The sequence below is a fragment of the Ursus maritimus genome, unplaced genomic scaffold (assembly GCF_017311325.1).
Source record: "Ursus maritimus isolate PB19 unplaced genomic scaffold, ASM1731132v1 scaffold_20, whole genome shotgun sequence".
In the NCBI taxonomy this organism is placed as follows: domain Eukaryota; kingdom Metazoa; phylum Chordata; class Mammalia; order Carnivora; family Ursidae; genus Ursus; species Ursus maritimus.
This window is the reverse complement of record NW_024424453.1, coordinates 33,397,746-33,413,770: the sequence shown is the minus strand read 5'-3', so window position 1 is coordinate 33,413,770 and position 16,025 is coordinate 33,397,746. Positions and strand designations below refer to the sequence as shown.

Genomic DNA, 16,025 nt, shown 5'->3' with positions numbered 1-16,025 from the left:
CCGAGAGGGGAACTATGTTCTGAACAATTGCATCCCCAGAACCTAGCACAGTGTTCGCACAACATAAGTCCCATTTGTTGAATGAATGAATGAAAAGTAAAAAGACCTTTTTCCATATGCTACCTCTTGAAGAATCTTGTTGTTTTATTATTCTGTGATCACTTTTAAGTTCTCACTTCTCACTTTGTATAGCTGATCTAGTGAATGGCCTTTTTCAAAGCAGGTAAGATATATTTTTATACCAATGGAATATGTGAAATAGGGTTGTCCTCTAACTTAGATGATGTTTCTCCACCTAATTTTTTTTTTTTTACAGGACCAATGCCAAAGGTGCTCCCCTGAATATAAATAAGGTCTCTAATAGCCTGATTAATTTTGGAAGGAAGTTGATTTCTCCAGCAATGACCGCCCCAGGCAGCACGGGTGGCCCTGTACCAGCAGGAGGTAGTGGCAGCTCTTCCACTGCTGTGGTTCCCGCCAGGACCTTAGCAGAGGTCCCCAGGCACCATTTACAGCAGCAGCAGCAGCAGCAGCAGCAGCAGCAGCAGCAGCAGAGACTGATGAAATCAGAAAGCATGCCCGTGCAGTTGAACAAAGGTAAGGAAAAAATACCAATAAATCTGAAGACGGGATTTCCTCACCTGCCTATGAGGAACCAACCTCTGAGAAATAGAAATTAATGCGAAACTTAATTGTAAAAAGTCTGTTGTATTAGATCCTTTTTAAGTTGGAACATCAGATACTATATTGTTCTTAATAGGAACATGTTATGAGGTAGTTTGTTAAGGTGTTTCTTTAACACATCCTAGTATACTTGCATTTGAGTGCCATGGGTGCCCGTAGAGTATGGCACAAAGTCTCACAACGCGGGACTTGAAAGCAGTTGACTGTGATCCTGCTAATGTGTGTCATGGTGCTTCTGGCTAGAAGAGGATCGGAAATGGGAAGTTCCAACAGCATGGGCTTTACTAGTCAGTAGCGTTCCTCCACGCCGTTGGTGTTGGCGAAAGCGTGCCCCTAGGCTTGCCGCTGTTCATCCAGCTGCTGTACCCCTGAGGAAGATCAACTAGACCCTTACGGGGGGCAGGGTGGCGGGGGAGAAAAGCTAAACAAACCTCAAGCAGCCAAAATAAGGGAGTCTACACAGTAAGATTTAGGGCTGTAGAATGTCAGAGCAAAGGAAACGTGAGAGACCACATCATCCCGAGTTGTCATCCGAAGAGTGAGGGCATGGCTGGCGCTGCAGAGAGTGACATCCTTGCTGCCTGGCGCAGGCACATTTTCTGTGTCATGGCCTTTGCGGTGCTTCATCTCCCACATGTATTTTACTCATAAGACAGCCCTTCAGGTTCTTACTCAGAACCTTTATGCTCTTATTTTTCATGATTTACAGAGAGCTATGTATTAAGTACCCCTATTCATAGCAGATTAGAAACAGCTGCATTTATTTTTAGTGGTGGGACTCTGCTATCTATACTATAGAAGCAGAATATAGTAACATGATGGCAGAAGATCTACAAAATTCAATCCTAGGACCTCACAAAGCACAGAGTCTGTGGCCATTTAGTGTCAGGACAGATATCCTGACCCATGCCTCATTCATGTCTTAAAGGGATCACTTGTTGTAGCCATGTTCAGTAACTGGTGTTGAGAATAACCATGGTGCTATTGGGTGAATACGAAGACCTTAAACCATGTTCCATATACTCTCTTTAAGAAGATTGCATCCAAAATTATTAAAAGTTTTAAATCGTTGGCATTTCAACTGGTAAGCTTAAATTAAATGAACTTTATTCCCCAATGGCACAAAATAGTGAGTATTATTCAATAATGAGTATATGTGTATTCTTCCATTACATGGTGTTATCTGTTATTCCCTATAGGAAGTATTAGACTTTATATAGTTAGTATATAAGTTTCTATTAAAATATTCAGTTTGCCTTACATCAGATTATGTTGTTTAAAACTACATTGTTTTCTTTTTAATGTAGATGATTTAAAGAAAAGAGGACTTCAGATCATTAACACATTGTAAATGTATTTTAATGTCAGGAGACATGCCCACATTCAGAATGGAAATGAATGTTATTTTGTATATTTCTTAATTGTACTGTTTTATTGTTCTAACCAAATATGATTTCAGTATTGCTTTGATAACAAGCCATAGTCAGTAGTAATTCTAACTGATGGCAGGCAAATGAGTCAGAGAATCTCTTAATGCTGTAGCTTAAATTTTCTGAGGAACCAAGCCAAATGACTGTAGAAGTATAAAGTTGTATCTCTAAGGAAATGTCAAGTATTAATATCACAGTAAGTGAGAAAGGAAGTGCATGAGGATGGAACAATTGATGAGAAGGAGGTCCCCAGTTATAAGGAGACAGCAGAGCACTTAAGCAAAGTATTTGGAACATGAGTATCACTAGGGTATCTTGTAACTGATCCCTCTGCTGAGAGAAAGTCTCCTTGTTTGGCAACTCTTCTTTTTATTTCTGGTTCATTCTTCTCACGTCAATCATGAAAAGCTTGTCTACCTTCATCTTAAAGATAAATATCCCTGCTAATGCCCCTCCCTGCATAAAGGTTTGAATGAAACAGAGTAAAAGGCAGAGAGAGCAGGTGATGCCTGTAGAAGCCAGTATAGGTTGCTGCTCTTCCCTCATTGACTCACCCATGAAGTGAACTGTAAGCACAGTCCAGAAGCCTTCTGACCACTTGCTTCCTCACCCTGAAGTAAGAGGTTTGTATTGCCCCCGGGGGACAGGGGGGGTCTCCCAGCTCCAAACAGCTATCAAGATGTGTTTGTTAACTCTACAAGGAAAAGTACTTCTCCAACATTAGTTCTTTATGCAAGTATCCTGCTGTGCTGTGACAGTGACAAATCTGCAAGGGTGTCCCCTGGTCCCAGAGATGGGTGAGCACAGTCTGCAGCCTGTCAGGAGGCTTGTGTTGGAATATGGCTTCTAACGATCTCACAACAGTCTTCTACTTGGTGCCTTTGAGGAGGGAGAACCAATCAGCCCTTTTAGTGTACTCTGCTGGGAAATTTGGAAGTTGCTTGGAAAAATGGTTTCTTTCTAAAAATGAAAATGCTTATAGTCTTCATAGCTTAGTTAGCTCTTGATGATTTGTGCTTATGTAGGGGAACAGTTGTATTGGAAACCCAAAATTCACATATATGTTGCTGGAAATGCAAACTGTAGTTTGTATATGTCTTGGGAACAGGGTCATGAAAGAAAGAAGAGGGAGCACAAATGTTCCTCCGTAATTTTCCTGGTGGTATTTAATATTAAAATGAGTTTTCAGTCTCTAAATATACACTAATAGGTGATCCAGAAGCAGCAGAGAAAAATGAGTAGCAAGCATAGAATTGAAAATCTCCTCCAAATACATAGAAAATGGACACTTCATTTATCAGTGAACAGAGAGTTAACTATATTATGAAGATTCAGGACCTGATAAATTCTGCTAAAAGCTGCTTATTGCTGTTTGGAGTGTGTACCTATTTATAGATTTTATTTCAGTTACAGGAGATACAGATATATAGAATGTATGTACTGTTAATTGATGGAGACGATATGATTACAACCCAGTGATTTCCAGATGAGCTGGCTGTGCTGTCAGTTACAATTGTAGCAAGTGGTCAAGGCACTGAGGGTAGCTTACGTAATTCAAAAATTGATTTTTTTTACTGTTGTATAAAAGCTACAAGGGAAGGAAGTCTGTTAATCCTACATCATCAAACATGGAAAATATGGTGTCTTTTAAGAAGGCTTTAGCTCGTTAACTTCAAAATAGCTTAGGCCTTCAGATGCTGCGAGGCTGATTCTGTTGACAGTGACTGTGCCTGGTGTTGAACTTGGTCATCCAGGAAGGAAATCAGAGAACCAAAAAGTCTTCCTTCTCAATGGCAGTGTACCCAAGTTCTTCAAGGATTTCTTGTTGTGCTCCTTTTCCTTTCTTTCCTGTATTTTTAAAATGCACTCCCTTTCTCCCCATTTCCTTGGAAGTCGAACACTTCTTTATTTTGAGCATTTCCCATAGGTCCAATTTGTGAATGAAATCTTGCCTATAATAAGTATATCAAGTTTAAAGGGTGTGCAGTTCACAGATTTATTTTTACATGTTGACATTTGTAAGTACATGTGGTAACTTATGAAATCTTTTCAATACTTACTATGAAATTAGAGCTTGTTTAGGTATTTATCTTATCACTGAAGCAATTGGTTTCAAGTTTAGTTAAAAATAATTTCTGTTACAGGAGGAAATCAGCTTCAAAAGAGTGCCTGCTTCTTGATAAATGCATATAACTTACTTTGCATTAAAAAAATTTTTTTAAGAAAGAAAATATTATACCACCCTACTATTTCTAGCATAACGAAATCTCAGGAAAATCTTTTGATCGCTCAGGTTATCCTCTGCTTTAGACTAGGGGCAACTTGTTTTTTCCTTGAAGAAAAACATGCAGAAGCTTTTGAGGGAACACTTGTTAAAAATGATTGCCTTTAAAAAATATTTTATATGAATTTTTCTGAGATTGTATTTTGTTTTACTGTACTTTTAGTAATTAGATTGATAAAAGTATTAAGTATGAAAAAAAGTAAAGTTGATTTTTTTTTCTTTTTATGAAATCTAATTATTTTTTCTTATGAAATCCAGGCGATGTAGTTACAGGAAGCGATGCTCAGGTTTCTGTTCCTGTCCAGACTCTAACTGACCTCCAAGGTACAGTTACCATGGCAACGTAGTATCTCTCTTTGCCTGCAGCATTATCATTGCCTACTCCAAAATTCCATTTTTCTTTTTGCCCACCCTCCATTCATACTGTTGATCAGTTCACTACCATTGTTCAGCCACTGAGTGGCACTGTTGTTCAGAACAAAAGTCCCCTCTCATGTCATACCTTGGTGATGCCAAATCTGGCTGTGATGTGGGTTTTCTATGAAGTTTGCACAAGCCTCTTTTCTTGCAAAATATGGTCACTCTATATTTTGTGGTTATTTTAGTGCTACGCTTCATTTGGAAGGTCACACTGAGGTGTTCTTTTTGTTGCATAGTTGCTTTGTGCCAGTATTTAACACATCAGTTCTGAGAGAAAATGACTTATATGCAGTTTGGATGCATATTATTATATGTATTAGCCAGAAATACTTACTATATTTTACCTAAGAGAATTGTAACTTGACTTTGAAATAATTGTTTAAGTACAGGCTTTGTATTAAAAAAAAAAAAAGTACAGGCTTTGTATTATGAATCTTATTAACAGAATCAAAGTCCAGTGTGACAGATCTCTGTGTGTAGTAATTGGCAATGATTTAAAATAAAAAGATCACATTTGAATACCATAGCCATTTGTTCAAAATCTAGAGAAAAGGTTTTTTTCAGGAATACAAAATAACAGTAATTCACATTTAGCACCTCCTGTGGAACATTTAAATGTGTAAATATTGAAGCTGTTGCATTCATCTTTTATTATATAATCTTTTAGATAAAATATGCTACAAAGAGGATTTCTATATTAAGTGGAAGCCTAGACTACCTTTAAAAATCTCCCATTCAGGGACGCCTGGGTGGGTCAGTTGGTTAAGCGTCTGCCTTCAGCTCCGGTCCTGGGATCGAGTCCCGCATCAGGCTTCCTGCTCAGCGGGGAGCCTGCTTCTCCCTCTGCCTGCTGCTTCTCCTGCTAGTGTTCTCTCTTTTTCTCCCTCTCTGACAAATAAATAAATAAAAATCTTTGGGGAAAAAAAAAAGAATCTCCCATTCAAATTCAGATTAAAAATAGCACTATTAATTAAAATTCATGATCACACACTTGCCTTAATTTAAAATATCCACATAATACAGTCATGCTACTAGTATTAAAATGCTGTTCTAATAATGATATGTCTTCATAATATCTGTACTTTTTAATAAATTAACAGAAAACAATACATTGTGATTAGAAGGATGAGTGGTATATCAGCTTAACTTCTTAAAAAAATACTGTGGCAATAGAAAGATATGATCTTCTATGTATAATTCTGTTTCACAGGTGCAGTTTCTGGTGATATTTGGTAACTGAACCAGTTGACCTTTAAGGGCTTCTTGAGCTTGGGGATTGCATGGAGAGCTGCTCTTTACTTTTCTTAGTGTCTAAGTGAGCTATATAATGAAGGAGTGCAGTAGGGTGGACAAAAAAAAAAGGCACATAACTTCCAGATGATTTCTCTTAAACCTTGTCAGTTATTGTGCTTAAATGAATAATACTGTGATCATCTGATATGGTGAGAATTCACAAGACTTAAAATTTGTTTCCTGAAATTAAAATCTGACCCCCCCCAGAGGGCTGCTTCTCCTTCTCCCTCTGCCCCACCCCCCCAAACAAACAAAAAAATCTGAGCCCCCACCAGGCAACTTTTTAACAAGTGTTTCGGTATCCCAAAGTTAGTTTCAAGTTAGCAAAGTAGATCTTTGGCTGTGGAATCTCAGTTTATACCTATGGAGAGAGAAAGTTAAAGGTTGTCTGGCTTACTCTGACTTCTGCTTCTATGCTATTGCTCTGTCCATTTTTTCCTACAGACCAGAGCCACGGGAACAGTTTGCTTTTTTAATAGCATCTTAAAGAGGGGGTTTCATCATTGTGCTCGGATCGCTTGTGTTATATAGGTAGGATCATCTTCTTCATCTATTCACCCAGTATTTGTTCAGTGCTTACTGTGTGCCAGGCTCTGCTCTCGGCTTTACCGTGTTGCTGGGGCATCAGCCTGTGCGTTAGATGGCGTAGGCGAGCATACACAGTCAGGGACCAGCTCGTTTTCTGGATACCCAGCTCAGAATTCCTCCTGCCTGCGGTGCCCTGACAGAGATTGTATCAGCCTGATAGGGAAGGTTCCAGCTGCTTTATGAGACCTGAAGCCCAGATAAGAGCTTTCAGTCTGCTTGATGATTGTGACAAGGATGATAAGAAAATGAGACAATGCCTGCCCTGATTTGGAGAAGTCACTTTGTGTTTTCCTCAGCACACTTCCTGCAGAGTGTCAAAAAGCAAGGGGAAGTAGAACTCAACCGAAGTAGTTTGTGGTGGCAACAAAAAACTGTCTAACAATCTGTGCTTAATAGGATCAGTAATATTACAAGCTGGAGAACCTCAGAGCTGCCACACCCATTAAATTCCCCTATATAATATTTTAAGAGTAGATAGACTTGTAAGGGAAATAAAACTATCAGTTAGACGTTCCCAGGTATCTTTTTTCAAAGCAATGGAGTATATTTCAAGAAATGAAGTGAATATCAATACTTTCAGTGATTCTTTGATTATATGTTTTCGTGAGATTTTATATTTGTGTCTTTGCCTTTAAACACACAATTGTATGGGCTTTATTTTTTTTTTTTTGAAGGGAAACGCTGACTATAAAATGAATTCCCACAATTTAAGTCAATAAATAGTGTTTGCAAGATTACTGAGAAGTTCCGTTTTATATCTCTCAGTGCGGGTTGTAGTCATAAAGTATGTGCCATGGGAGAATTTGTTTGTGAAGACTTAACTCAAAGAGTTTCTTGAAAATTACTTTTAGAAATTACCCGCCTACCCCAGAAACTTTTTCCAAGGGATATTTAGGAACCACAAAGCTTTAAAATATGGGTACACGCGCGCACACACACACACACATTACTTCCAAAGAGAATTTAGAATTTCCAACAACAGAAGTATACAAGTATTATCACTTAATGGACCATTAGGAAAGAAATTTCAATTTCTTAAGTTATTGCCATAGGCGTTTTTAATATTTATACTTGTGTGTACATATTTATGTTGCAGATATGAATATACATACGTACATGCACACATAGGTATCATTGTAGAGCATTTGTCAGGTTGTTTTTAAAAATAAAAAAGGGAGAAAAGGATCTCCATGCCCAGATAACCATCATTGACATTCTTTTTTTTTTTTAAGGGGGGAGGGGCAGAGGGAGAGGGAGAGAGAGAGAATCTTAAGCAGGCTCCACCCCCAGCGTGGAGCCTGACATGCGGCTGGATCTCACAACCCTGAGATCATGACCTGGGCTGAAAACAAAAGTCGGACACTTAACCGACTGAGCCATCCTGGCTCCCCCACTGATGATATTCTTAAGGTAAAACTAAAACATATAACATTAGACCATCCTAATTAATTAAAGCCATTACGTAGAAAAAACCTTCTCTTTACTCCTCCCACTTGTTTCTGCCAACCCATTTCCCTAAGAGTAACCATTGTTAAGTTTTTTGTAATTCCTTCTAGGAAAAAAAGAGACTTTAAACGGAGGAGTAACGTGAAAGTCACATTAGCGCGGTAACAGCTCACGTGTCTGGAGATGACTCCCCTCTGGACCTTCAAGAACAAAGCACTAACAGAAATGCCCCAGTGCAGATGACAAGCAACAAATTAGTCGAACAACGAAAAGAGAGGCCAGTTAACTAGAGTAGAACATAGTAATAGACAAAGAGTTCCTACTCACAGGAGTGAGAAGAGAGACTGAGAAACCAAACGCTATCCTCGTGAATGACCCTATGTTGGCCACTCTGCTTCTTGATGAGAAATGATAGTTGTGAAGCAGGACAAATAGTTCCATTCTGTTCTGGATAATCACTTCAAGAAGGCCGAGAAACATATGATATGTAAAACAAATTATGCATCAGTTAGCTAGAAAATGCATTTTTGTAGAACATTTATTTCCAGAAGACATTGAGCAAATGAGTATTTGGACCGAGAACAAGGGCAAAATTTGCCCTTTGCTTTCAAAAGACCTCATTCCATTTTCCTTTAACTTTAGGTCATATGTACTACAGCCCACCTGGCACAGCCCTTATTTGGGGGGAGTGCAGCTTTGCCCAGCATGGGCTCTCAGTTGGGTCTGGGTTTGAATTCTTCCTCCATCAATGCCTTGCTGGATGATGTAGGGAGGTTACATACCCTCTTGTCTGGGAAGAAAAAAAAAAAAAGGACAGCTGCTTCAGGGCGGGACATTGGAAATTACCACAGCACCTGTCCCACAATGAGGACTCAACAGTACTGCCTGCTCAGGTGGGAGTGATGATGGTGGCACTATTATGTTTTTTTCAAATACCTCTGGTTTTCAGAATCAAATTATGGAAGAGCCAACTCAACACCTGTCTTTCCTTTTTTTAATCATTACTTCTGATATCTTGTATCCACATTGTTGCATGTGGGCACATCCAACAGTGCTTGGACTCTGTGGTCAGGCTGCAGCAGGTCTATCCCAGGGGCTTCAGGAGCAGCCTGCTTCCATTCACTGTCCTGTGACACCAAGATGTATGTTTTTAACATGTAAACATCAGTCTTCTTGCTGTCATTCAAGTCTGTGAGGTAACAAAATGTCACCAGATAGGGACCAGATGTATCTCATTTTCTCCTGAGTCATTGAATAAAGTCAAGGTGATCCCCTTTCTGTGGCCACACCACTGGGCTTCCCAGGCCTTTCCCTTGCTCTTCTGAGCTATGCGTCCCCACTAGCGACCCCCCCCCCCAGCTTCCAAGCCTTCTGAATATTTTGCCTTTGGGTATCCTGTGTCCAGCTCCTCTGGCTGGTCTCGAGTTTACAAGGGTTCTGCCTGTCCATGTAGGAATACCCCCCACCCCGTTCTTATTTCCCATTGAGTTTAATGAGAGAAAAATCACAAGAATATAATTCATGGCACTCAATAAATATTTTCTCTGCTTCCCCCTTCCGTCCCTCTGAGCCCTTCTGTAGTGAGGGCTCTTCATGAGGCCTGTGAAGCTCATTCAGTCAGCTTGGGCTCTTGACAAATAACCTCCACAGACACATAGCACATGGGACACAAAACTTTCACTGAATGTTTTAGAGAGGAGAAGGAAAGAAAGGAAAGATTTAATATCCTTACACACATCCATATTTAGTCCAGATAGCACCTTCGTGCACTTTAGAACAAGCTACCCCTTCTGTGCAGATGCATCTTCACAAGCGGGACCGTAGAGCAGGTCCTGGAGGCCAGCCCTCCCACCAGGCAGGCGTATGTATGGGTGTGTGGTCATCCTGGGCTTAGAGCTAGTTCACTGAAGTCTGTGGGAGGTGCAGCCAATGTGTAAATAGAGGACTAGCAAATCTGCAACCCACCGTACTGCATACTAAACTCCCTGCTCTAGGTTTGGAAGTCACCGCTGTGCTAGTAATGGTCTATGTCTACTGACTGCTTCACATAGTCTCTGATACGCTCAGCCACACTGCGCCTTTCATGCACGTTACCCACTTGGGGTACAAAGCACATATGAAGCAGACGTCTCACTTATAGATGACAGCCATGGCTTATGGAGTCAGTGCATTGTTCAGGGCCCCACAACCAGATACCCACTGGGCTTAGACTCAAGCTTAGGTGTATCAGACCCAGCAGGTACTGGTTTGAGGAATTCTGCCTTGTAAACATCTCTGAAATCTATCACAGCCTTAGGTTAAGCCCTTATAATCTCTTGCGTGGGCAAGTGCAGGAGGAGATGCCTTACTCAACTAAGCTATAATCCTCTTGCTACTTTCCTCCTCGAAATCTGTAGCAACTCCCATCATCTCCTGACAGGATAAGGGCCAGGTCCTCGGGATGAGGACAGAGTGCTCTTCTTGATGTAGCTGGCTCTATTTAGATCCTCACCATCCTTTTTCCTCCCTCCCCCTAGGGCTGGATGACCAAGGGGGAAAATAAACTCAGATTTAGGGTACCAGCAACTTCTAGAAAGAATCTATTTGACTCTCTCCTTCCCCCAGAAAACCAGTGAAATGATGATCAAATGAGAAAGAAGCACTCTCTGGGACTTAATGTTACTTTACACTAGTATTGGTGTCATTTTCAATGACATATGGATGGTAGGAAGCTCGAAGGGATTCAGTCAAGGCTCTGATGGAGCTAGTAGTATTTACCAGTTGCCTTGATAAATACTGCGTTCTCTGCCAGAGATGACCCTTCCTGAGCCACACCACCACCACCACCACCACCACCGCCTGCTCTTCAGGCTTTAAGATGGGGCGCGTAGCTCTCATTGCCTAAGACAGGATCAGATGCTCCCTCTTTTGTGCTTCCAGAATATGCTTGTTTACACTGCTGTGTTTGCTTTTATCACCTAGGACTACAGGTTAGTTAGTGTACATACAAGTCTGTATTTCCCTTGTACTGCTATTTTAAGAACTTTTTAAGAGCTCTCTTGTGGTCATCCCTCATTCTTAGTGCTGGACAGACTTTTTGTAGGCATTTCATAAGCTGCATCTGCATGGGGCTTGTTCCCTGGTGTTTGGTTATGAACTCAAGAATATGTGCATGTCTGAGGTGGCCTAAGAATTTGGTCTTTATTTAGTATATTTAAAATGCCTAGAATCTAAAATGATTGTAAATACTTGTCATGAGTCAGAATTTCTGAGAAATAAACTTTGAGACAAAGATTTATGGGTAGGAAGCTGTTGGGGGGGTCAGTGCGTGCCATCAAGGTCAGCATCTGGGGAGTGAAAGGAGCAGTGTTGAGCTGAGGGAGGAGTTGAACTGCTTTGCAGTTGCTGCCTGAACTCCCGGGACTGAGCTGGCCCTTTGGAGTCACCTGCCTTGAGGCAAGAAGGCCAGCCTTTATCCTTTGTCTCCCCCAACCAGTCACTAGATTGGAGCTAATCCCTGGGGGAAGGGACATGACCTTAGACAGAGCAGCTCTCTTCAGCTGGGAGCTGTTTCCAGAAGAGGAATTCCTAAGAACCATCATCAGCCAACACTCCCAGCAGCTGGGAGAATAAATTGGGCAGGGCACCGCAGCTGTATATTTAAGAATGTGCCTCTGAGGATGGGCTTTCAGTGTTAATGCAACAAAAGAAATTATTGATGTTATCCCCATCAGTTAAAAACTTTAAAAGGTTTATAGACAACTTCAGAACTGCTATCCAGCCTCCGGGCTACAACCTTGTTGAGTGAGAATAATGACTGCACACCTTGGGTGCTGTCCAGGTGAGGCCTGGGTCATTGAGTGTCTCATCCTTTTGCCCAGAGTGCCATACCAGTGTTGTCCCTTCTGTGTGTACAAGGCATGAAAGGGCAGGGAAGTCTGATAGTCCTTTCTTCTGTCTCAAGGCAAGACTTCTCCTGGTGCCTAGAAATTTTCCTTCAGATCTCCAGATGAAGGACTCCATCATTCCCTTTGGGGGCATGTTCTGGCGACTCCATTTTCTTAAGATCTAAATGTTTGTGTTCCCAAAGAGAACAAAAATGTTATGTTAGTAAGCTAGTTCTATAATTGAGGGATAAAAATTATTTGGTGCAGGGGTTTTCTGTCAGATATAAGACAGTAAATACCTTATCAATACTACCACTAATTTGGGACTTGATAATTCAGAGATACATTCTAATGGGAGCTGACCTTAGTGTTATCCCTGAAACGGTCATTTGCTAAGCAGAATAACAGATGGTGGGGTCACAGATGCCCCCACTCCGATGTAAGAACCGGTCTGGAGAGAGGCCCCGTGAGCCAGCACCTTGTCCCACTTTTCGGAAGCTGCTACCACAGGCTGGGGAGACCCATATATCTGTCGCGCAGCTAGTGAAAAGGAAAGACGCTCTTTTGAAAAACCGCTGAAGGATTTAGATTTTTTTAATATTAATAGTATAACGTATAGTGTAATAATTTCTGGCTTCTGTCGTAACGATGATTCATTTAGTGAGGGCAAATCCAGTTATCTAACCCATGATTTCTAAAAATTAAAACTTTTAGTTTTTTTATATGTGTGCAACACTCGGACTATTGTAACATAAATTACATGTGGAAAAGTATAGCAGCACTTCATTGTGCTAAAAACCTGGTAGCTATTCTGGTACGTAAAAATGCGTACATTTTAATAACTCCACGGTGTCCTTATGTTGACAGTGTGAACAAAGAAGTGTAATATTGATCCTTTATTAAAGACAGTGAATAAAGTAGCTTAGTGAAAGAGTCTAGTGTTTCATTATTGCCTCTTAATTTTTCCTACAGGACAAAGTTCTAAAACCGTCAGTTCATCCCCAAGCACTGAAAGTTTGCCTGGAGGAAGAGAATTCACTGGCTCCCCACCGTCATCTGCCACTAAAAAGGATTCCTTTTTTAGCAACATCTCCCGTTCCCGCTCACACAGCAAAACTATGGGCAGAAAAGAATCTGTAAGTATTTAAGGACACTTTTTCTTTTATCCTTCATCTTCCTCTAGGGTACTGCATGTGTTAAAACGTCTTTAGTACTGAGTTTTATAAAGCTCTTAACATGTCTACAAACTAAAACAAATAATTTCATCAAAATATCTTACTTTTATTGTAACTTAGTAATATTTTAAGGCCACAGTTTGCATTGCACTGGGAGAAAAAAGCAGCATTAGTTTAGGCTGAATCCCAAATCCCCATCCTTTCTTCTTCCGCAAATGCTTTTTTGTCAAAGCTTGTGTTTTGTTTTTTTTTTTTCCTAAAATGTACCAAGTAGCATTATACCAAATAATAGATTAAGACACTTATAAAACAAACCACGGTGTTTTTTCAGTTTTAAGTTATTTCCGGAAAAGTAATTAGTTCACCACTTGTTTTAAAAAGTTATACAAATTACATTTAAATGATGGTACGTTGATAGCTGCTCCCTAAGATCCTTGTATACATTGCTTAGAAGGACAGTCTAAAGCATATCAACCACTTTAAAAGTCTGGTTGTGTCTGAAATTGTTTTTACGCCAACTTCACAAAAAATAAAACAGTGAGCCACATCTTATGGGTAATTCAACACCTAATATTCTAATAGGAAGAATCCATCTGCCCGCTGGAACAAGATGCACGTATAAGGTATTACAGAAAAGGATCTCGCTGTTACTATTTCTAAATTAGCAGCAACAACAACAACAAAACTTTCAAACCTTTGAGGGACAGTTACGTATGGTACATAGAACAGATAGCAGTGTGATGTCTGTCTGTATGGGGGCATGACCTTGAGCAAGGCACTCAGATTCTTGGTCCTTCAACTATGTCATCTACAAATGAAACAGCACACTTTGCTCTCCGAAGGGAAGAGTTCACCACATAGTCTCTTGGGGTCCCTTTCACACGTGACAACTGTGATTCTCTGATTTGTAGAAGAGCCGATTGGAACTCTCATTTAAGGATGGCAGTTTTAATGCAAGCAGTTAGCTCTGCTGCCTCCGAACCTCCACTCCAAGGACAGTCAGGGTTGCTAAAGGTAAACCTTCAAGGAATTAGGAAACAGGAGAAAAGATAGTAACAAAAGTTTGTTCCTTGTAAAACTGATGTTAAGCGGTAACGGACTTAGCATCCTAAGAAAACTAAATGCTAAGTCAGCAGTGGGTAAAAACCAAGAAGCAACTTGATTTAGATTGCAAACTCCTCTAGAAGCTCAGGAACTATAAATGGGGTGAAGCTGGAACTTGCTCTTCAAGAAGCAATTAGGGGAATGGGTGAAATAGCTGATGGGGATTAAGGAGGGCACTTGTGATGAACACCGGGTGTTGCATGGAAGTTTGGAATCACTATATTGTACACCTGAAACTAATATAACACTGTATGTTAACTGTACTGGAATTAAAAGGAAAAGAAAAGAAGCAAGTAGATTCCCTTTTCCACTCTGGCAGAAGACTGGAGGTTTACTCCTCTGGAAAGGGTAAAATAGAATGTCTCTGGACTGAGAGAGGTGAGGCACATATGAGTACACCCTACTGGAAAAGGAATGATGAATGTATTTAAATACCGAATCTGAGATCCCTAGGCCTTACCCCACTTGCTTCCCAGAATACCAGTATGTCTGTCCCTTCAGGCAGGAGATGAAAAGAGTTTTCTCTAGATAAAAGTTATAAATTTTTAAAAACACACAAATGTACTGACCTTAGGTGTTCTCCAGGGAAACAGCCAGTTCACTTTAGAGTGAACCCACCCTTCACAGCTCTATCCACACACAGAACTTTCCCTTAGCTTTTAGTTCACACTACTTTATATGAGCAAGACAGCCAGGGGTCACCAGATACTTGAGGAGAGCATCTGTTCGTTAAAGACTGGCAAAAGCAAATAGAAAAAACCGGGAGAAAACAGTTTATGTAGGGGAAGACTGCTTCAGAAAAAAAAAAAAAGAAGAAGAAGAAGAAGAAAGAAAGAAAACATTCAGAGAACAACAACAAAAGCTATTAGAAATCAAAGTATGATATCTGAAATGTAAAGCTTAGTAAAAGAGTTGGAATTGATAAAATTGAGGAACTTTCCCAAGAAAACAAAATAGAAGACAGAGATGGAAAGTAAGGGAGAAAAATAGAAGAAAATTAGAGAACCAATCTAAAAGGCTCAAAACCTGAAAAATAGAAGTTCCAGAAAGAGAGAACAGAGAAAATGAAAGGAAGGAGATAATCAGAAATACAATTAATTAAACATTCCACTAATGAAAGACCTGAGTTTTCAGATTGAAAAAGTCTATAGAAAGTCCCACACGAGTAAAAATAAACCCACACCCAGCTATATCAGTGTAAAAGGTCAGAACTCTGAGAACAAAGAGATATCCTCCAAATGTGTAGTGTTGAGGGAAAAGAAATATTTCCATCAAAGGATCAGGAATTAAAATAGCTACAAATTGCTCATAGGAACACCAGAAGCAAGGCAGTGGAGGAATACCTTTTAAGTTCTAAGAGAAAATTACTTCCGGCCTCAATTCAATACCTAGCCAAACTAATTAAGTGTGAGGTTAGAATTAAGCCACTTTCAGATATTCAAGATTCAAAAACCTTATTCCCATGCAGCCATTCTCAGAATCCACTGGAGGATGTGATCTGCAAAAGTAAGGACACACACTGAGGATGGGGAATACCTGAGAACAAGAAATGGAGTATCAGAGCAAGACAAAAAGATTCCTGAGAATGATAATATGCGGAATTCCAAGACTAAGTAGAGCACAGCTATTTAGCAGATCCAGAGAGCAGCCGCCAGCCCAGGTTGGAGAAAGTCAGAAGGTTCTAGAAAGTTTTCCCCAGAAAGATGCTATTTGGGGAACAAGTAATATATTTGAA

The 16,025-nt window shown here is 40.2% G+C and overlaps 1 protein-coding gene across 4 annotated transcripts in view; it reads left to right on the top strand.

Annotated features, from left to right (window-relative positions):
* TBC1D5 (TBC1 domain family member 5) overlaps positions 1-16,025 on the top strand; it is a 571,386-nt gene that overhangs the window by 499,720 nt on the left and 55,641 nt on the right. For all 4 annotated transcript variants that reach the window (XM_040636853.1, XM_040636851.1, XM_040636852.1 and 1 more), the window contains 2 exons: positions 317-597; positions 12,984-13,147. In XM_040636853.1, coding sequence (XP_040492787.1) covers positions 317-597; positions 12,984-13,147 — 445 coding nt within the window. The remainder of the gene's footprint in view (positions 1-316; positions 598-12,983; positions 13,148-16,025) is intronic.